Below are 22,160 nucleotides of genomic sequence, written 5' to 3'. Positions count from 1 at the left end.
TTTCACATGCAAATAGCACTTTTCGGTAGTGCTCAAAGCATACCATTCCATGAGAGCAGCACTTATTTTTCAACCTGAAGCAATGAGCCCTATCAGTCATCCATGACAATAAAATCATAAACAACAGAGCAGGCTAATAAGTCCTTAGTTTTTGGGTTATGCTCAGGTAAAATAATTTAGCTAATCTGCATTTCCAAGACATGTTCTTGAAGATCAAGGGATATTAAGGGATATGTAGTGTAGTGGTGACTACCGAACATCACCCTGACTCACCTATTGCTGCTCTTTTGACCCTATGATCACTCAGCTACACAGCTGATGCCCCCTGGACTGTTTCAATAACAGGGTACCTCATTTTGTTTACCTGTCGGCCCCAGCCTCAAACTCAGGTCCTGTATGTACCTAACTGACCCGCTCTGCCCATTCATCACCATTTACCCATTGATGTCTTAGCTCTCCTGACCAACACCTGTGATTGCTTTATGCCTTCTCTCTAATGTCAATATGCCATATCTACTGCTGTCTTGGCTAGTTTTTACTGTTTTATTTCACTGTAGAGCGTTCAATCCCGCTCAAAATGCCTTAGATAGCTCTTTCATCCCACCCCACACACAGGCCCTGTAACCCCTAGTTTCACTCCTATTCCCCAGGCGCTACTATTTGTTGACTTCTGTAACAGTAAAAGCCTTGGTTTCATGCATGTTAACCTGTTGAGTGTAGGGGGTAGTATTTTGATGTTTGGATGAAGAACGTACCCAAATTAAACTGCCTATTTCTCAGGCCCAGAAGCTAGAATATGCATATAATTAAAACACTCTAAAGTTTCCAAAACTGTCAAAATATTGTCTATGAGTATAACAGAACTGATATAGCAGGTGAAAACCTGAGGAAAATCCAACTAGGAAGTGCCTTATTTTGGAAGCCCCCTGTTCCCTTTGCATGCCTTCCCTCCATTTAAAGGGATATGAACCAGATTCCTTTCCCTATGGATTCCACATGGTGTGAACAGTCTTTAGACAAAGTTTCAGCCTTTTATTCTGAAAAATGAGCGAGAAAGATCACATCGCGTCAGTGGATGGCTGGGTACCAGCAGAGTTTTGCATGCTCAACAGCTTGGAGCAGACGTTTCTCTCTCTCTCCTTTTGAAAAAGCTACGGTCCGGATGAAATATGATTTATTATTTATTGTAAAAACAACCTGAAGATTGATTATAAAAAACGTTTGACATGTTTCTACGAACTTTACGGATACTATTTGGAATTTTCGTCTGCCCCATCATGACCGCTCGAGCCTGTGGATTTCTGAACATAACGCGCCAACCAAATTGAGGTATTTTGGATATAAAAATAATCTTTATGGAACAAAGGAACATTTATTGTGTAACTGGGAGTCTCATGAATGCAAACATCCGAAGATCATCAAAGGTAAGCAATTCCTTTTATTGCTTTTCTGACTTTCGTGACCAATCTACTTTGCTGCTAGCTGTTTGTAATGTTTTGTCTGCTGAGAGAGATGTCCTTACATAAACGCTTGGTTTGCTTTAGCTGTAAAGCTTTTTAGAAATCTGACACGCCAGGTGGATTAACAACAAGCTGAGCTGTGTTTTGCTATATTGCACTTGTGATTTCATGAAAATGTAATATTTGTAGAAATGTAATTTGAATTTGGCGCTCTGCAATTCAGCGGATGTTGACGAAACTGATCCGGCTAACGGGATGGGTGCGCCAGGAAGTTTTAACATCAGAAGCCTTTCCATCCCCAACTACAACATTTTCCGCCAAGATAGAACTGCCAAAGGGGTGGAGTTGCAATCTACTGCAGAGAGTTCTGTCATGCTATCCAGGTCTGTGCCCAAAAGGTTCGAGTTTCTACGTTTAAAAATCCACCTTTCCAAAAATAAGCCTCTCACTGTTGTCGCTTGTTATAGACCCACCTCAGCCCCCAGCTGTGCCCTGGACACCATATGTAAATTAATTGCCCCCCACTTATCTTCAGAGTTTGTACTGTTAGGTGACCTAAACTGGGATATGCTTAACACCCCGGCTGTCCTACAATCTAAGCTAGATGCCCTCAATCTCACACAAATTATAACGGAACCTACCAGGTACAACCCTAAATCCGTAAACAGGGGCACCCTATTAGATATCATCCTGACCAACCTGCCCTCTAAATATACCTCTGCTGTCTTCAACCAAGATCTCAGAAATCACTGCCTCATTGCCTGCGTCTGTAATGGGTCCGCAGTCAAATGACCAGCCCTCATCACTGTCAAACGCTCCCTATAACACTTCAGCGAGCAGGCCGTTCTAAACGACCTGGCCCAGGTATCCTGGAAGGATATTGACCTCATTCCGTCAGTAGAGGATGCCTGGTTATTCTTTAAAAGTGCTTTCCTCACCATCTTAAATAAGCATGCCCCATTCAAAAAAATTGGAACTAAGAACAGATATAGCCCACATCCTGTGGCGTTCTGCATTAGCATCGAATAGCCCCTGTGATATGAAACTTTTCGGAGAAGTTAGGAACCAATCTACACAGGCAGTTAGGAAAGCAAAGGCTAGCTTTTTCAAACAGAAATTTGCATCCTGTAGCACAAACTCCAAAAAGTTCTGGGACACTGTAAAGTCCATGCAGAATAAGAGAACCTCCTCCCAGCTGCCCACTGCACTGAGACTAGGAAACACTATCACCACTGATAAATCTACGATAATCGAGAATTCAATAAACATTTTTCTATGGCTGGCCACACTTTCCACCTGGCTACCCCTACCCGGGTCAACAGCTCTGCGCCCCCCACAGCAACTTGCCCAAGCCTCCCCATTTCTCCTTCACCCAAATCCAGATAGCTGATGTTCTGAAAGAGCTGCAAAATCTAGACCCCTACAAATCAGCTGGGCTAGACAATCTGGACCCTCTCTTTCTAAAATGATCCGCCACAATTGTTGCAACCCCCTTTACTAGCCTGTTCAACCTCTCTTTTGTATCGTCTGAGAACCCTAAAGATTGGAAAGCTGCCACAGTCATCCAGTTGCGAACAAGTTCTCATTTACAACTGTGACCTGGCCAAGATAGACCAAAGCAGTGCGACACAAACAACACAGAGTTACACATGGGACATTGGCTGGTCCTCGCGACATATTCGTCGCCAAACCCACTGGCTCCAGGTCATCTATCTTATCTGTCTTTGCTAGGTAAAGACCCACCTTATCTCTGCTCACTGGTCAACATAGCATCACCCACTCGTAGCATGCGGTTCAGCTGAGGGGTATTTCACTGGTCATCCCCAAAGTCAACACCTCCTTTGGCCGCCTTTCCATCCAGTTCTCTGCTGCCAATGACTGGAACGAATTTCAAAAATCACTGAAGTTGGAGACTGATATCTCCCTCACTAACTTTAAGCGTCATCTGTCAGAGCAGCTTATCGATCGCTGCAGCTGTACACAGCCCATCTGTAAATAGCCCATCCAACCAACTACCTACCTCATCCCCATTTTTGTTTTTGTTTTTCTGCTCTTTTGCACACCAGTATTTCTCATTGCACATCCTCATCTGCACATATATTACTCCAGTGTAATGTAATTACTTTGCCACTATTGGCCTACTTATTGTCTTACCTCCTTACTTCATAGGCACACACCGTGTACAGATTTTTTCTATTGTGTTATTGACTGAACGTTTGTTTATCCCATGTGTAACTCTGTGTTGTTGTTTGTGTCGCACTGCTTTGCTCTAACTTGGCCAGGATGCAGTTGTATATGAGAACTTGTTCTCAACTGGCCTACCTATTTAAATTAAGGTGAAAAAACAATTAAGTGAACTGGAATGACTGAAAATCAGAAAGACTTTGGTTTTTAATGTAAAGATATAGCCTAATCATATCATTATCTGTAAATGAAAGCAATGGGTTAGAAGAAGCCTACATAACCAACTCATAAAATAAAATGCTACATCCATTTATGACCAGCTATGTAAACTCTTACATTGATTAATCTTGCAATAGATCTTGTTTAATGTGTAATATTCATGTTTCTCTTCTTCTAATGCCTCTTGAGGGGAAAGTCATCTAAAAATAACTGAAAATAAATCAGATTACGCTACCGAGTTTGGGTAATCCAAGAGTTACGTTATTGAATGGCGCCAGAGGGGATGGCTGCCGTTTTACAGGGTTCTAACTAATTGTGCTAGTTTGTTCGCATTGTTTGTAACTTATTTTGTACATAATGTTGATGCTACTGTCTCTTATGACCAAAAATAGCTTCTGGATATCAGAACAGTGATTGCTCACCTCGAACTGGACAAAGATTTTTTTATTAATGAGTCTGACGCAAAATATATAATGTTGCTCCCAGACAAGGCCCAAATCCCGGTAATTCACATGAAGAAAATAAGGAAATACAGGGGGCAGAGATCAGGGTGCCTTGTGAGAATTCGTAGGTAGGTGGTTAACTCAGCTCTACCATGCGTTCTATTGGCCAAAGTGCAATTACTGGAGAATAAATTGGATGAGCTCCGTTCGAAACTATCCTACCAACTGGACATTAAAAAACTTTAATATCTTATGTTTCACCGAGTCGTGGCTGAACAACAACACTAGCTAGCACAGACTGGAATATGTTCTGGGATTCATTCAATGGCATCATCAATAAGTCCATTGACAACGTCGTCCCCACAGTGACCGTACCTACATATCCCAACCAGAAGCCATGGATTACAGGCAACATCCACACCGAGCTAAAGGCTAGAGCTGCCGCTTTCAAGGAGCGGGTCTCTAATCCGGAAAATGTATATGAAATCCTGTAATGCCCTCAGCCGAACCACCAAACAGTCAAAGGGTCAATACAGGACTAAGATTGAATCCTACTACACTGGCTCTGACACTCGGACAACAAAGTGAAACCCAGCAGTGAGCTGCCCAGTGACGCAAGCCTACCAGAGGCTTAGTCCCCTCCAATACTCCCTGTTCACCCACAACTGTGTGGCCAAGCACGACTCCAGCACCATCATTAAGTTTGCTGACGACACAACTGTGGTAGGCCTGATCACAGACAATGATGAGACAGCCAATAGGGAGGAGGTCTAAGACCTGGCAGTGTGGTGCCAGGACAACAACCTATCCATCAACATGAGCAAGACAAAGGAGATGATTGTGGACAACAGAAAAAGGAGGGCCGAACACGCCCCCATTCACATCGACAGGGCTGTAGTGCTGCGTTTCGAAGTTCCATTCACATCACCACCATTCACATCACCAACAAACTATCATGGCCCAAACACACCAAGAAAGTAATGAAGAGGGCACGACAACACCTTTTCCCCCTCAGGAGACTGGAGATTTGAGATGGGTCCCCAGATCCTCAAAAAGTTATACAGGTGCACAATCGAGAGCATCCTGTCCAGTTGCATCACCAACTGGTATGGCAACTGCTTGGCATCCGACCGTAACACGAAACCCAAACCGGCTGCGCGTGTGCGCCATCGTGCACCATCGTGCATAAATTGATTTTGTCCACCACACCAAACGCAATTACGAAAAGCAGGTTAAAATATCAAAACAAACTCAACCAATTACATTAATTTGAGGACAGGTCGAAAAGCATTAAACATGTATGACAATTTAGTTTGCTAGCTTGCACATGCTAGCTAATTTGTCCTATTTAGCTAGCTTGCTGTTGCTAGCTAATTTGTCCTGGGATATAAACATTGAGTTGTTATTTTACCTGAAATGCACGAGGTCCTCCACTCCGACAATTAATCCACACATAATACAGTCAACCGAATCGTTTCTAGTTTGCTCTCCTCCTTCCAGGCTTTTCATCTTTGAACTTATATAGTGATTGGCATCTAAACTTTCATAGTATTACCACGACTACCGGCAAAACAGTTTGTCTTTCAATGACCCACGTGGGTATAACCAATGAGGAGATGGCACGGGGTACCTGCTTCTATAAACCAATGAGGAGATGGGAGAGGCAGGGCTTGCAGTGCGATCTGCGTCAGAAATAGGAATGACATCTATTTTAGCACTTGGCATCGCAGACGCTCGTTGGCGCGCGAGAGCAGTGTGGGTGCAATAATTGAATAACATGGATTTCTAAATATATTTTGCAACGCTCGCACACGCAATGTGTCCGGTCTGGTCAGCATGTAAGGCGCTACAGAGGGTAGTGCGTACAGCCCAGTACTTTCCCGGGACCATGCTTCCTGCCATCCAGGAACCTACAGTATATACTCAGCTGTGTCAGAGGAAGGCCCAAAAAATTGTCAAAGACTCCAGTCACCCAAGTCATAGATAGTTCTCTCTGCTATCACACGGCAAGCAGTACCGGAGCGCTAAGTCTAGGTCCAAAAGGCCCTTGACAGATTCTACACCAAAGTCATAGATAGTTCTCTCTGCTATCACACGGCAAGCAGTACCGGAGCGCTAAGTCTAGGTCCAAAAGGCCCTTGACAGATTCTACACCAAAGTCATAGATAGTTCTCTCTGCTATCACACGGCAAGCAGTACCGGAGCGCTAAGTCTAGGTCCAAAAGGCCCTTGACAGATTCTACACTAAAGTCATAGATAGTTCTCTCTGCTATCACACGGCAAGCAGTACCGGAGCGCTAAGTCTAGGTCCAAAAGGCCCTTGACAGATTCTACACCAAAGTCATAGATAGTTCTCTCTGCTATCACACGGCAAGCAGTACCGGAGCGCTAAGTCTAGGTCCAAAAGGCCCTTGACAGATTCTACACCAAAGTCATAGATAGTTCTCTCTGCTATCACACGGCAAGCAGTACCGGAGCGCTAAGTCTAGGTCCAAAAGGCCCTTGACAGATTCTACACCAAAGTCATAGATAGTTCTCTCTGCTATCACACGGCAAGCAGTACCGGAGCGCTAAGTCTAGGTCCAAAAGGCCCTTGACAGATTCTACACCAAAGTCATAGATAGTTCTCTCTGCTATCACACGGCAAGCAGTACCGGAGCGCTAAGTCTAGGTCCAAAAGGCCCTTGACAGATTCTACACCAAAGTCATAGATAGTTCTCTCTGCTATCACACGGCAAGCAGTACCGGAGCGCTAAGTCTAGGTCCAAAAGGCCCTTGACAGATTCTACACCAAAGTCATAGATAGTTCTCTCTGCTATCACACGGCAAGCAGTACCGGAGCGCTAAGTCTAGGTCCAAAAGGCCCTTGACAGATTCTACACCAAAGTCATAGATAGTTCTCTCTGCTATCACACGGCAAGCAGTACCGGAGCGCTAAGTCTAGGTCCAAAAGGCCCTTGACAGATTCTACACCAAAGTCATAGATAGTTCTCTCTGCTATCACACGGCAAGCAGTACCGGAGCGCTAAGTCTAGGTCCAAAAGGCCCTTGACAGATTCTACACCAAAGTCATAGAAAATTCTCTCTGCTATCACACGGCAAGCAGTACCGGAGCGCTAAGTCTAGGTCCAAAAGGCCCTTGACAGATTCTACACCAAAGTCATAGATAGTTCTCTCTGCTATCACACGGCAAGCAGTACCGGAGCGCTAAGTCTAGGTCCAAAAGGCCCTTGACAGATTCTACACCAAAGTCATAGATAGTTCTCTCTGCTATCACACGGCAAGCAGTACCGGAGCGCTAAGTCTAGGTCCAAAAGGCCCTTGACAGATTCTACACCAAAGTCATAGATAGTTCTCTCTGCTATCACACGGCAAGCAGTACCGGAGCGCTAAGTCTAGGTCCAAAAGGCCCTTGACAGATTCTACACCAAAGTCATAGATAGTTCTCTCTGCTATCACACGGCAAGCAGTACCGGAGCGCTAAGTCTAGGTCCAAAAGGCCCTTGACAGATTCTACACTAAAGTCATAAGATTGCTGAAAAATGCATCAAATGGCCACCCAGACATTTTTTTTTTTACACTGCTGCTACTCGCTGTTTATTATCTATGCATAGTCACTTTACCCCTACCTGCATGTACAAATGACTTCGACTAACCTGTACCCCCACACAATGAATCGGCACCGGTACCCCCTGTATATAACCTCATTATTGTTATTTTATTGTGTCACTTTCACTTTAGTTTATTTAGTAAATATTTTCTTAACTCTATAATCTTAAAAGTGCATTGTTGGTTTGGGGCTTGTAAGTAAGCATTTCACTGTAAGGTCTACTACACCTGTTGTATTCAGCATTTCACTGTAAGGTCTACTACACCTGTTGTATTCAGCATTTCACTGTAAGGTCTACTACACCTGTTGAATTCTGTGCATGTGACAAATAACATTTTATTTTATTTTACTGACGACAATTACGGACAGGTAATTACTAACGGATTACATTTAGAAAGTAACCTACCCAACCCTGTCTATGTAGGGTTATAACCAGGCTATGTCATGTTATACTTACATTGAGCAGTGGGGACAGCTCCACCACTACCATGGGTTCACTGGGTTTGGGTTCTGGTCGGACCGTCACCGTCAGAATCTTCGAGTTGATCACAGCAGGGGCACTGAAAGAGAGAGAGAGAGAGAGAGAATGGAATGAGTCTGGTTAAAAATCACAAAAGAGCAAGTTTTCAGGGTTGAGTGGGGTGGAAAGGGTAAGGGGGATGTTGTGTGTGTGTGTGTGTGTGTGCATGTGTGTGTGTACGCGTATCATCAAGCCTCAGTAGTAGGCACATGGCACCTGACCCCCATGGAGCTTTTGGGAGGCTTCTGAGGGTGATCTCTTAAAGCTAATGAGACACAGAGCCCTAAACAAACTCACAGTCCTTAACATATTAGCATTCAACAGACGACAGCCCCACAACTAGTTCCACGACACTACCATAGGCCTCTACACAGGACCTAGTCTGCATCCCAAATCGCACCCTATAGGGCCCTGGTCAAAAGTAGCGCTCTACATAGGGAAAAGGGTGCCATTTGGGATGTAGGCCCTAGTCAGCCACACATCGAAAAGAGCCCTGACCTGGATAATAGCACAAGGACCCTGGAGAAAAAACATATGGAGAAAGAGAAGGAGAGGAGTGAGAGAGGGGGTATACAGAGACGTAACATTTAGGGAGAAAATAACCAATAGACAGGGAAGGTAGAAATAAAAGGGAGATGGTTCTCTTGTTAATGGATATCATTACAGCTCTTTTGGACTTGAAGTGTATCATTCGGTAGTGCCCTATAAAGGGAAAGGGTGCCATTTGTGATGCAGACCTGATGATGGAATTGGAAGAGGAAGAACACTCACTTGGGGGCAGGTAGGATGACTCCTAAGGTCCGATACAGAATGGCTCCGATGACAAAATATGAAGTCTCTGTTTCTGTTTCTGAAAAACACCAACACAATACACATGCAATACTATTAAAAGCAGAGAACCTGTTGAGGTCGAAGGTTAAAAGTTCACCAACCAGCTGAGAAGAGCTGAGATCCAATAGATAATGACATTTAGAGGTGCACAGAAGTGAAATGATAAAAAACTCTCTTGTACTGAACTCAAAACTCCATCCAGACTTCCTCCTATCTCCTTATCCCCCCATCTCTTCCCCTTTTCAACTCCCTCTTTGCTTCCTCTTTTCAGAACTTTTCTATCCATTTTTGTTCGTTCCCTCCCTCCCGCCATACCCTTTTCACCTCTTCGTCCCTTTCAATAGGCCAAAGAGTCGCTTGCTCCTCTGTGCTTCCTCTGATTTCCCCCACTCTTTCTCTCCCTTAATCCCTCTCCCCCCAGAGCAGTGTCTCTGAGAGAACAGCTGGCTCCCATAGAGAGGCAGTGTCCCTCTGTAAATGTCACCCTGTCTGGAGGGAGGGATAGAGGGAGGAAGAGGGGAGGGATGAAGGAGGAAGGGAAGGAAGGGAGGAGGGAGGGAGGGATAGAGGAGGCAGGGAAGGAAGGAGAGAGGGAGATAGCTCAGTCTGAAAGATGAGTCTCTCCACCTCTTTCTCCCTCCCTCCCTTCAGCTGAGAAGAAGAGCAGAGAGATGGAGGAAGTAGAAACAAGGATAAAGGAGGGAATATGCTCTCATCACGCACATGGGGTGAGTCATCCAAAATCTAACAGAGACAGACACAGAGAGAGAGAGAGAGAGAGAGAGAGAGAGAGAGAGAGAGAGAGAGAGAGAGAGAGAAAGAGAGAGAAAAAGAGAGAGAAAAAGAGAGAGAAAAAGAGAGAGAGAAAGAAAGAGAGGGAAGATCAAAGTTGACGATGGAGAGCTGTCACTGGGATGGATCCTAATTGAAGGCTGTGTGCATGAACATGTAGATGAGATGCCCACTGCAATGTGGGTAAAAGCGTCTGGGGGGGAGCGAGGGTTGACAGTCCTACTACACTTGATCAGACCACAAACTCATTACCAGAGACTGGTATACATTGCACATTATAATTACAAAATACATAAAAAACGAATGTATCAAAATAAAATGTAAGATACTTTTGCTAAGTATTGTATTTAAAATACAAAAATACAATTGCAAGTTGCCAGCCGAACAGCAACAACATTCTCAGTAATGGTTACAGACACATCTTACTTGCTATAACTGTGATATGTTGTTGTTTATCTACCTTCGTTTTTTGTATTTTTATTAAGATCCCCATTAGCTGTTGCAAAAGCAGCAGCTACTCGTCCTGTGGTCCACACAAAACATAAAACAGAATTACATAACATAGAACATCAATAGACAAGAACAGCTCAAAGACAGAACTACATACATTTTTTAAAAAGACACACGCAGTCTACATATCAATGCACACACACAAACTCTCTAGGTCAAATAGGGGAGAGGTGTTGTGCCGTGAGTTGTTGCTTTATTTTGTTTTTTTAAACCAGGTTTGCTGTTTATTTGAGCAACATGAGATGGAAGGAAGTTCCATGCAATTGGGCTCAATATAATACTGTACGCTTTCTTGAATTTGTTCTGGATTTGGGGACTGTGAAAAGACCTCAGGTGGCATGTGTGGTGGGATAAGTGTGTGTAAATTGACTATGCAAACAATTTGGGATTTTCAACACATGAATGTTTTTTATAAAAGAAGAAGTGATGCAATCCATCTCTCCTCAACTCTTAGCCAAGAGAGACTGGCATGCATAGAATTTATATCAGCCCTCTGATTACAATTAAGAGCAAAACGTGTCACTGTTCTGGGCCAGCTGCAGCTTAACTAGGTCTTTCCTTGCAGCACTGGACCACACGACTGGACAATAATCAAGATTAGACAAAACTAGAGCCTGCTGGACATGCTTTTTGGAGTGTGGTGTTAAAAAAGCAGAGCATCTCTTTATTACGGACAGACCTCTCTTACAACCACTATATCATGGTCAAAATCTATATGTTTTGACCATGACAGTTTACAATTTAAAGTAACAGCAAGTAATTTAGTCTCCTCAACTTGTTCAACAGCCACATCATTCATTACCAGATTCAGCTGAGTTGAACACACTGTCACGTTGGATAAGAGTGTCTGCTAAATGACCAAAATGCATATACTGTACATGTGAAAATGAACAACTGCAAAGCACATTGGGTATTGTCATTGGCCTTGTTTCTGGGCGGAGCTCATTAGAGTAATACTTTTTACATCTACATCTACATTTAGGTAATTTAGCAGACACTTTTCACACCATAGTGCCATCCCACTTTTGATACCAATGTAGGGTGAACGGGGGCTACACAATTGTGAACCTCAGTAGCAATACAAGGATATAACATTCACAAAAGAGACCGTAATGCCAATGGGGGAGGTGTTGCTGTATACCAAGGTGTTTACAAACCCTACAGGAACTACAGTATATCATCCACATGTATTGATCACAGTTTTACAAGATCTGTAGAACTTGGTTCTAAGGCTGTATTCATAACCATTGGATGCAGTGATCACAATATACTGTAATGGCTACAACCAGGAAAGCCAAGGTTCTAAAAGCTGGGCCTAAAATAGTCTATAAGAGATCATACAAAAGAAGTTGCTGTGACTCTTACGTGGAAGATGTTAAATATATTTGTTGGTCTGATGTGATTAATAAGGAGCATCCAGACACTGCACTTGCTTCTTTTTTTTATCAATTATTTCTAAACTGGCACCTGTTAAGAAACGGATTGTTAGAACTGTTAAGGATCCATGGATTGATGAGGAATTGAAAAACTGTATGGTTGAAAGAGATGGGGCAAAAGGAGTGGTTAATAAGTCTGGCTGCACATCTGACTGGCTGAATTACTGCAAATTGAGAAATTATGTGACTAAATTCAACAAAAAGAAGAAGAAACTGTACCAGGAAGCCAAGATCAATGGGAAAAACTACTTGGGAGTGCTTTAAATGAAATTATGGGCAGAAAGACAAATTCTACTCCTTCTTTGAACGAAGCAGATGTATAATTCATCACAATACCATTTGATGATGCCAATTATTTTTTCATTACTTCCTTGGCAAAGTGGGCAAAGTTAGGCAGGAAATGCCAACAATGAACAGTGAGCCATTGCATTCATGCAACAACCAAAAAAGCATTCTAAGTTAGAATGTTGTTATTATTGTTATCGATCAATAATGGCAAACCTCTTGGCATTGAGAATTTAGATTGGATAGCTACTGAGGATGGTAGCTGACTCTATAGCCACTCCTATCTGTCATATCTTTAATCTGAGCCTAGAGGAAAGTGTTTGTCCTCAGGCCAAAGTCATTCCGCTACCCAAGAATGGTAAAGAGGCCTTTACTGGTTCTAACAGCCGACCTATCAGCTGCTGCCAGCTCTTAGCAAACTGTTGTAAAAAATGGTGTTTGACCAAATACAATCCAATTTCCCTGTAAACAAATGAACAACAGAGTTTCAGCATGCTTATAATCAAATCAAATCAAATCATAGATTATAGAGAAGAGCATTCATCTCAAACTGACACAAAACTCCACAAAGCAAGTCCTGCAGGCTCTAGTTTTATCTTGTCTTGATTATTGTCCAGTCACATGGTCAAGTGCTGCAAAGAAGGACCTAGTTAAGCTGCAGCTGGCCCAGAACAGAGACATGTTTAGCTCTTCATTGTAACCAAAGGGTGAATATCAATACTATGTATGCAAGTCTCTCTTGGCTAAGAGTTGAGGCAAGACTGACTGCATCACTTCTTGTTTTTGTAAGAAACATTAATGTGCTGGATATTCCAAATTGTTTGCATAGTCAACTCATACACAGTACTGACACACACACTTACCAGACCATACATGCCACCAGGGGTCTTTTCACAGTCCCAGGTATAGAAAAAATTCAAGGAAATGTACAATATTATATAGAGCCATAATTGCACAGAAGTTAACTGCAAACCTGGCTTCTTCAAACAAATAAAGCAACTCCTCACGGCCCAACGTCTATCCCCCTGTGACCTACTTTTTGTGTGTATGTACTGACAAGTATGTGTAACCAATAGATACACGTACACACACACACACACATACACAGAGCGAGAGAGAGGGAGATGAAAATATGTCAATAAAACATTTTTAATGTTTTTAAACATATTTAAAATACATGTAACAGAAATACTGCCCAACTCTGCTCATTACAGACAACCTGATTGAGACCAGGAGACCATTATGTCGCACAAACTTGAATAAATTCCTTTTCCACAAACAGATTTTGGTCACCCCGGTCTTGTTAAAGCGTTTTAAATCGGTGTCGGCTAGCTGAAATGGGAAATCTTAAAACGGTCATCTGTATTGAATGAGAGGATATCCAGATTGAGATGAAGCACCAAGCATCCATGAAAGCCAGTTAAATCTAAAGACATGGCCGACATGCATTTGAGATCCATTGCAGCTGTAAGTTAAGCGTAAGTCAAGGGTCAACTGTTGCATGGGTTGTGTTATAGTGCTGGGTAGAAATGAATAAACCATGTTATGTATCCATTTCTTTATTACACCCTGAACTTCTGGCCTGTCATTGGATCATTATCTTTTATGAGGTTGAATGTGTGTGTGTACTGTATGTGTGAGTGTGAGCTAGTGCATGGCTCTATGTGGTTATCTGTGTGTGTATATGTGTGTCTTAGCCTCTCTATATATCTGGGTCAGTGTCATCCTACGGATCAGTGAACAAGGCTGGTCTTGGGCTGTGGAGCAAGTCATGAGCCTATCATAGGCCAGTGTGTGTGTGTGTGTGTGTGTGCGTGAGTGTGCGTGTGTATGCATGCGTGTGTGTGCATATGTGTGTGTGTATGTGTCCACACTTGCACTTTGTTTGTGCTACAGCAAGTCTTGAGCCTAGTGAGCCTATCAGTGGGACTGTCTGTGGGAGAATGGCTTTGATGACAGGTGTAATGACCAAACACGATGATAAACATCCGATCACTGGTCACAATGAGCTCTCTGCACGGCCACTCTGACCTCTCATCAGCAGCGTCATTCTCTTGCCATCACTCTGACTATACAGGATGAGACAGAGGGAGAGAAAGGCCCTGTCAGAGAGGGGGGAGGCAGAGAGAGCGATAGAGAAAGTGATAGAGATAGAGAAAGGGAAGGAGAGAGAAATAGATGGTGAGACGGGAAGACAAATCGAGAGAGATGGAGAGCGAGAGAGCGAGTGGGTGAGAGAGCGAGAGAGAGAGGAGCTGTGTCCTCAGAGCCAGACAGAGACCCCAGACACTGCTGACACCATTGTAACCTTTCATGGGCATGGCAAGAGGCACACATGAAGTCAGGGTGTGCATGTGTGTGTGTGCATGTGTGTGTGAGTGTAATTTCCTGTGGGGCCTTTGTTATTCTGAGGGGGCAGAGGTCAAGATCAGAAACAGAGATATACTCATCTCTTTCTCTATGTCTGTCTCTCTGTCCCTATTCATCTGTTTCTATGCACTTTTTACCCCAATTACTCCCCCAAATCTTTGCTTTCCCCCTGTGTCTACAGGGAATACAGGTTGATTGTGAGCTGTGCAGATCCATTTCCCATTCCTCTCAAAATGTTTTGAAAAAGCTGTTGCGCAGCAACTCAATGCCTTCCTGAAGACTAGCAATGTATACGAAACTCTTCAGTTTGGTTTTAGACCCCATCCTAGCAATGAGACTGCACTCGTGAAGGTGGTAAATTACCTTTTAATGGTGTCAGACTAAGGCTCTGCATCTGTCCTTGTGCTCCTAGACCTTAGTACTGCTTTTGATACCATCGATCACCACATTCTTTAGGAGAGATTGGAAACCCAAATTGGTCTACATTTTCTGGCCTGTTTTAGATCTTATCTGCCGGAAAGATATCAGTTTGTCTCTGTTGATGGTTTGTCCTCTGTACTTGTACTTGTCAGTGTTCCTCGAGGCTCCGTTTTAGGACCTCTATTGTCTTCGCTATATATTTTACCTCTTGTTGATGTCATTCGGAAACATAATGTTAACTGCTATGGGGACGATACACAGCTGTACATTTCGATGAAACATGGTGAAGCCCCAAAATTGCCCTCCCTGGTTGCCTGTGTTTCAGACATAAGGAAGTGGATGGCGGCAAATGTTTTACTTTCAAACTCGGACAAAACAGAGACGCTAGTTCTAGGTCCCAAGAAACAAAGAGATCTTCTGTTGGATCTCACAATTAATCTTGATGGTTGTACAGTCGTCTCAAATAAAACTGTGAAGGACCTTGGCGTTACTCTGGACCCTGATCTCTCTTTTGATGAACATATCAAGACCGTTTCAAGGACAGCTTTTTTCCATCTACGTAACATTGCAAAAATCAGAAACGTTCTGTCCAAAAATGATGCAGAAAAATGTATCCATGCTTTTGTCACTTCTATGTTAGACTACTGCAATGCTCTACTTTCCGGCTACCTGGATAAAGCACTAAATACGCTCCAGTTAGTGCTAAACACGGCTGCTAGAATCTTGACTAGAACCAAAACATTGTGTCATATTACTCTAGTTCTAGCCTCTTTACACTGGCTTCCTGTTAAGGCTAGGGCTGATTTCAAGGTTTTACTGCTAACCTACATAGCATTACACGGGCTTGCTCCTACATAGCTCTCCTATTTGGTCCTGCCGTACCTACACATAAGCTACAGTCACAAGACGTAGGCTTCCTAATAGAGCTCAATTTTTATGGAATGGTCTGCCTATCCATGTGAGAGACGCAGACTCAGTCTCGACCTTTAAGTATTTATTGAAGACTCATCTCTTCAGTGGGTCCTACCATTGAGTGTAGTCTTGCCCAGGAGTGTGAAGGTGAACGGAAAGGCACTGGAGCGACGAACCATTCTTGCTGTCTCTGCCTGGCCGGTTCTCCTGTCTCCACTGGGATTCTCTGCCTCTAACCCTATTACGGTGGCTGAGTCACTGGCTTAGTGGTGCTCTTCCATGCTGTCCCTAGGAGGGGTGCGTCACTTGGGTGGGTTGAGTCTCTGACGTGATCTTCCTGTCCGGGTTGGCGTCCCCCTCGGGTTCGTGCTGTGGGTGAGATTTTCGTTGGATACACTTGGACTTGGGGTAGTAAGTCTCAGGGTAGTAAGTTGGTGGTTGAAGATATTCCTCTAGTGTTGTGGGGTCTGTGCTTTGGCAAAGTGGGTGGAGTTATATCCTGCCTGGCTGGCCCTGTCCGGGGGTATAGTCGGATCGGTCCACAGTGTCTCCCAACCCCTCCTGTCTCAGCCTCCAGTAATTATGCTGCAATAGTTTATGTGCCGGGGGGCTAGGGTCAGTCTGTCATATCTGGAGTATTTCTTCTGTCTTATCCGGTGTCCTGTGTGAATTTAAGTATGCTCCCTCTAATTCTCTCTCTCTCTCTCTCTCTCTATCTCTTTCTCTTTCTCTCGGAGGACCTGAGCCCTAGGACCATGTCCATGCTACCTTGTCCCGACCTGCTGTTTTCGACTCTCTCTCTCTACCGCACCTGCTGTCTCTAATGCTGAATGATCGGCTATGAAAAGCCAATTGACATTTACTCCTGAGGTGCTGACCTGTTGCACCCTCTACAACCACTGTGATTATTTGTATTTGACCCTGCTGGTCATCTATGAACGTTTGAACATCTTGGCCATGTTCTGTTATAATCTCCACCCTGCACAGCCAGAAGAGGACTGGCCACCCCTCAGAGCATGGTTCCTCTCTAGGTTTCTTCCTAGGTTCCTGCCTTTCTAGGGAGTTTTTCCTAGCCACCGTGCTTCTACATCTGCATTGCTTGCTGTTTGGGGATTTAGTCTGGGTTTCTGTACAGCACTCTGTGGCATCTGCTGATGTAAAAAGGGCTTTATAAATCAATTTGATTGATGGATTGATTTGAAAAGGAGCTCAAAGTAGGACGTGAGACAATCCTTCACTGTTATGGTAGTATAATGATTGATTTGGGTTAAAAGTTGGAGGATTTTAGGCTAGGCCTTACGATTGAGAATCTTATCTCTGACAGGGTCATGACCTCCAACTTTGTACAGACGACCAGGCTTGTTACTTTCTCTTGCTGTTTAGAGATTATATAAGAAAGTGTGTGTTTTGAGGACTTCTGACATAACATACTCTAAAGCCCTATTTGCACGGGACTAGTATTACTATTGAACGTTGGTTACATAATTATTACCCTAGTATTTCTGTTCTTCCATAGGACGATTCGGACAGCATAAGTTATCCAAATTGACCGTTATGACCCTAGCCTGGAGGCTATAGGCGTGAAGATACAGTATTTCAACTTGTCTAGGGATAGCCTAATTATGGGTTTCAATTCAGAAAAGGCAGCAAGAACAACTAACTGTTTCCAGATCATTGAATTAACTGACATATTTGTCGATTTATCAATTCCTTGGCACAAAATCATCCGCTTAATGTTTTAAAAGAGAAGTATTTTAGTAGGCACTGGGAAAGTTGATATATGACAACACAGATCATTTATCTGAAGGCTACATGCACAGCACTCTGTTTTCAGCAAACTGGTCTGCAGCACCTGTTAAACTCTGTAATACCCCTCAAAACACAGGGGTGTCAATTCGCATAGGATATGTATTATCAGAGGCCCTTTCCTGAAAAGCAGAATGTTTTTAGAGCTGGGATAGTATCCTTCCCGCCAAGACAAAATGATTGATATGGTAGATTTGGATGGGATTAATATTACGAATGAGCTGACTTTAAACCAGTCCTTAGGTTTAGGACAACCTGTATTACTCTTCACACACCTTGTGAGGACATCTTGACGTAAGTGTGGTGAAGTCAGGGAGAGTCTTCAGAGGATGTTTGAAGACACATTTCATTATGAGGAGTGTGATTATGATGATGAAGGTGATGATGAAGACGCCGGCAACAACGACGATGGCGATGATGATGACAATGTAGACCACATCAATGAAGCTGCTGATGATGGCGATGTTGAAGATGGCAATAATTCTGATGGGGGCGACGATGATGATGAAGATCATGATCTCTCACCATCGGAGGTGAGGGTGAAGACTTCTTTGGGGATGTAGAGTTTGTCTTCAGCAGATCGAGCCCAGTCCTTCATGCCCCTCCTACCCTTCATGGGGAAGTTGATGTCACTGGACACCGCTGTCACAGGCTCTCGCTGTATTGTTATCACTATGGAGACAAAACATATTGTAATCAATATGGAGACAAAACAAATCGTTATCGCTATGGAGACAAAACACATAGTTATCCTTATGGAGACATACAGAAAACATGAGTTGACGTCCAACCAAAACAGGTAGAGATGTGCTAACTAAAGGAAAGGCAAATAATGTGACCAAAAAACTCTGAATTTAGTTATTAACTTGGGAGCGTTGAAGATAAGGTTGAAAAATTATGGAAAGTTAAGGGAATTTTGCAACCCTACCTGTGAGTGTTAAACTGACTACTCACTGAGGTTGTTGGTGACCACCAGGAAACTCTGGAAGGGTTTCTGATCATCTCCTATCAGATGGATGAAGTCCTCCAATATACGCATGAGATGGGCCGCACCAGGAGAAACCTGGGAAGGAGGAGAGAAGAAGGGAGGGAGAAAGAGAAAGATGGAGGAGGGAGAGAGAGAGAGAAAGAGGGAGCAAGAGAGAGAGAAAGAGAGAGACAGACAGACAGACAGACAGACAGACAGGCAGGCAGGCAGGCAGGCAGGCAGGCAGACAGACAGAGGCAGGCAGGCATACAGACAGACAGACAGAGGCAGACAGACAGACCGACATACAGACAGACAGACAGACAGAGTTAGGCAGGCAGACAGACAGATAGACAGACAGACAGACAGACAGACAGACAGACAGACAGACAGACAGACAGACAGACAGACAGACAGACAGACAGACAGACAGACAGACAGAGAAAGGAGGAGAGAGAGAAAGGGGAGGGTGTAAGAAAGAGGGCGGGAGAGAGATAGATAGAAAGAGAGAAGGGGGAGGGAGCGAGAGATATAAAGAGAGAATGGGGGAGGAGGGTGAGAGAAGGAAGAGTGTTAGAGTGACAGAGAGAGAACAATATCGTGAAATCGACTCTTTTTCATAAACAAATATTGAATGAATCACTCTCATTTATCTATTTTGCTCTCTCTCTCATTTCATGCACCAAGCTAAGTATCTCTTCTGTTCCTGTTAAGTTCATGTTACCTCAAGGAAGTGTCACAAGAAAGAATCACCAATAACCCTGCAGCCATTACCACCCAGAGCCTCCATCCTCCCAACCCATTACAACAGTTATTGGCTTGATCCTCTATCCAACCAACCCACTACAACAGTCATTGGCTTGCTCGTACTCGTTAGCCGTTAGCTAAGTGCAGCTAAATAGCAGACATTGGACATAATGCCTTTTAGTGTACGTTGTTGGATTCAACATTTTGAACATTGAGATATAAATAAATGATAGAGAAGAAGCATATAATAAGAAGTGAAAGAGCCTGGGTTTTATGTCAGAAGTAAATGGTTCTCTGTAGGAAGACAGATTAGCTTTGCAATGTGTTGGGTGGAAGGGAGGAGAGCAACGTGTTGAGATAGGGCAGACAGATGGACATCTGTGGATTAGTGGAAGGAGGGGTTGAGGTCAGGAAGTGAGGACAGCTGAGGCTGCATCTCAAATGGCTCAGTATTTCCTATATAGCACACCACTATTAACCACCACTATTAACCATAGCTCTATAGGCCCACAGAAGTTCCCTACGCCATGACCTCTTCCTTCCCTCTCTCTCCAGATGAAATCCTGTGAGGTCTGGCCGCCTGACAACCTGCCCGCTCGACCCTATCCCCTCCTCCCTTCTCCAGACCATCTCTTGACCAGACTCATCCTTGACCACTGGCTGTGTCCTCTCGACTTCAAAATGGCCCAAGTTGATCCCCTCCTCAAGAAACCAACACTCGACTCATCTGATATCAAAAACTATAGACCTGTTAATCTTTATTTTCTTTTCAAAACACTCAAAAAGTCTCTGATAAACTTTTTTGTTATCTCTCTCAGAACAATATTCTTGACCCAAACCAGTCAGGCTTCAAGACGGGTCACTTAACCAAGACTGCTCTTCTCTGTGTCACGTAGTCTCTCCGCACTGCCAAAGCTGACTCTCTCTCCTCTGTTCTCATCGTCCTAGATCTATCCTCTGCCTTTGACACGTGAACCATCAGATCCTCCTCTCCACCCTCTCAGGGCTGGGCGTCTCAGGTTATACACACTCTTGGATTGCATCCTACCTGGCAGGCCGCTCCTATAAAGTCACGTGGAGAGGATCTAACTCTGCACCATGTACATTCACTACTGGTGTCCCCCAGGGCTCGGTTCTAGGCCCTCTCCTCTTCTCTCTATACACCAAGTCACTCGGGTCCGTGATATCCTCACATGGTGTCTCCTAACATTGCTATGACACTCAACTACTTTTCTCCTTCCCCCGTCTGACACCCAGCTGGCGACACACATCTCTACGTGTCTTGCAATTATCTCAACTTGAATGTTGGCCCACCACCTCAAACTCAGCCTGGACAACATAGAACTGCTCTTCCTCCCATAGAAGGCCTGCCCGCTCAAAGACCTCTCCATCACGGTTGACATCTCCAGTGTCCCTCTCCCAGAGTGCAAAGAACCTTGGCGTGACCCTTGACAACACCCTGTTTTTCTCTGTAAACATCAAAGCAGTGACCCGCATCTGCAGGTTCATGCTCTACAACATCCGTAGAGTAGGACCCTACCTCACACAGGAAGCAGTGCAGGTCCTAATCCAGGCACTTGCTCTCTTGTCTGTACTATTGCAACTCGCTATTGGCTGGGCTCCCTGCTTGTGGCATCAAACCCCTACGACTTATCCAGAACGCAGCAGCCAGCCTGGTTTTCAAAGTTTTCTCATGTCACCCCACTCCTCTGCACACTCCACTGGCTTCCAGTTGAAGCTCGCATCCACTACAAGACCATGGTACTTACCCATGGAACTGCCCCTCCCTACCTTCAGGCTCTGCTCAAACCCAACACCCTAACCCGAGCACTCCGTTCTGCCACCTCAGGTCTCTAGGCCCTCCCACACAAAAAAAAACACTTAACCAGCACTTGCACTTGCAGGTGAAAGCTATGATCCCTTATTGATGTCAACTGTTAACTCCACTTCAATCAGTGTAGATGAAGGGTAGGAGACAGGTTAAAGAATGATTTGTAAGCCTTGAGACAATTGAGACATGAATTGGGTAAGTGTGCCATTCAGAGGTTGAATGGGTAAGACAAAAGATTGAAGTGCCTTTGAATGGGGTATGGTAGTGTGTGCCAGGCGCACCAGTTTAAGTCTGTCAAGAACTGCAACGCTGCTGGATTTTTCACAGTAAATAGTTTCCCGTGTGTATCAAGAATGATCCACCACACAAAGTACATCCAACAAACTTAACACAGCTATGGAAAGCATTGGAGTCAACGTGGGCCAGCATCCAACCTTGTAGAGTCCATGCCCTGATGAATTGAGGCTGTTCTGAGGGCAAATCAGGTTGCAACTCAATATTAGGAAGGTATTCCTAATGTTTTTCACACTCAGTGTATGTTTGGGGTATTATCTCCAGTGTTTACGCATTATTGTTTACTGACTACAGATGGCAAATAAACCCAGCCTGGCTCAAGGGCATGGAGGAGGGGGTCATATGCATTGTTTATTAACAACAAAATATGGACACACACACACACACACACGCATGCACGCACACACACACACACACGCACGCACACGCACGCACACACACGCACGCACGCACGCACGCACACACACACACACACACACGCACACACGCACACGCACATGCACACACACGCGCACACACACAC

At 44.1% G+C, this 22,160-nt stretch overlaps 1 protein-coding gene across 1 annotated transcript in view; it reads right to left on the bottom strand.

Moving 5' to 3' along the window:
* LOC110496862 (adhesion G protein-coupled receptor B2) overlaps positions 1-22,160 on the bottom strand; it is a 459,244-nt gene that overhangs the window by 155,201 nt on the left and 281,883 nt on the right. Inside the window, 4 exon segments of the mRNA XM_090209074.1 lie at positions 8,374-8,476; positions 9,208-9,286; positions 18,324-18,470; positions 18,753-18,861. Coding sequence (XP_090065200.1) covers positions 8,374-8,476; positions 9,208-9,286; positions 18,324-18,470; positions 18,753-18,861 — 438 coding nt within the window.

This window comes from Oncorhynchus mykiss, chromosome 18 (genome assembly GCF_057628025.1).
Source record: "Oncorhynchus mykiss isolate SJ-2025 chromosome 18, ASM5762802v1, whole genome shotgun sequence".
In the NCBI taxonomy this organism is placed as follows: domain Eukaryota; kingdom Metazoa; phylum Chordata; class Actinopteri; order Salmoniformes; family Salmonidae; genus Oncorhynchus; species Oncorhynchus mykiss.
Note: the sequence above shows the minus strand (reverse complement) of the source record. Positions and strands in the feature narration are given on the sequence as shown.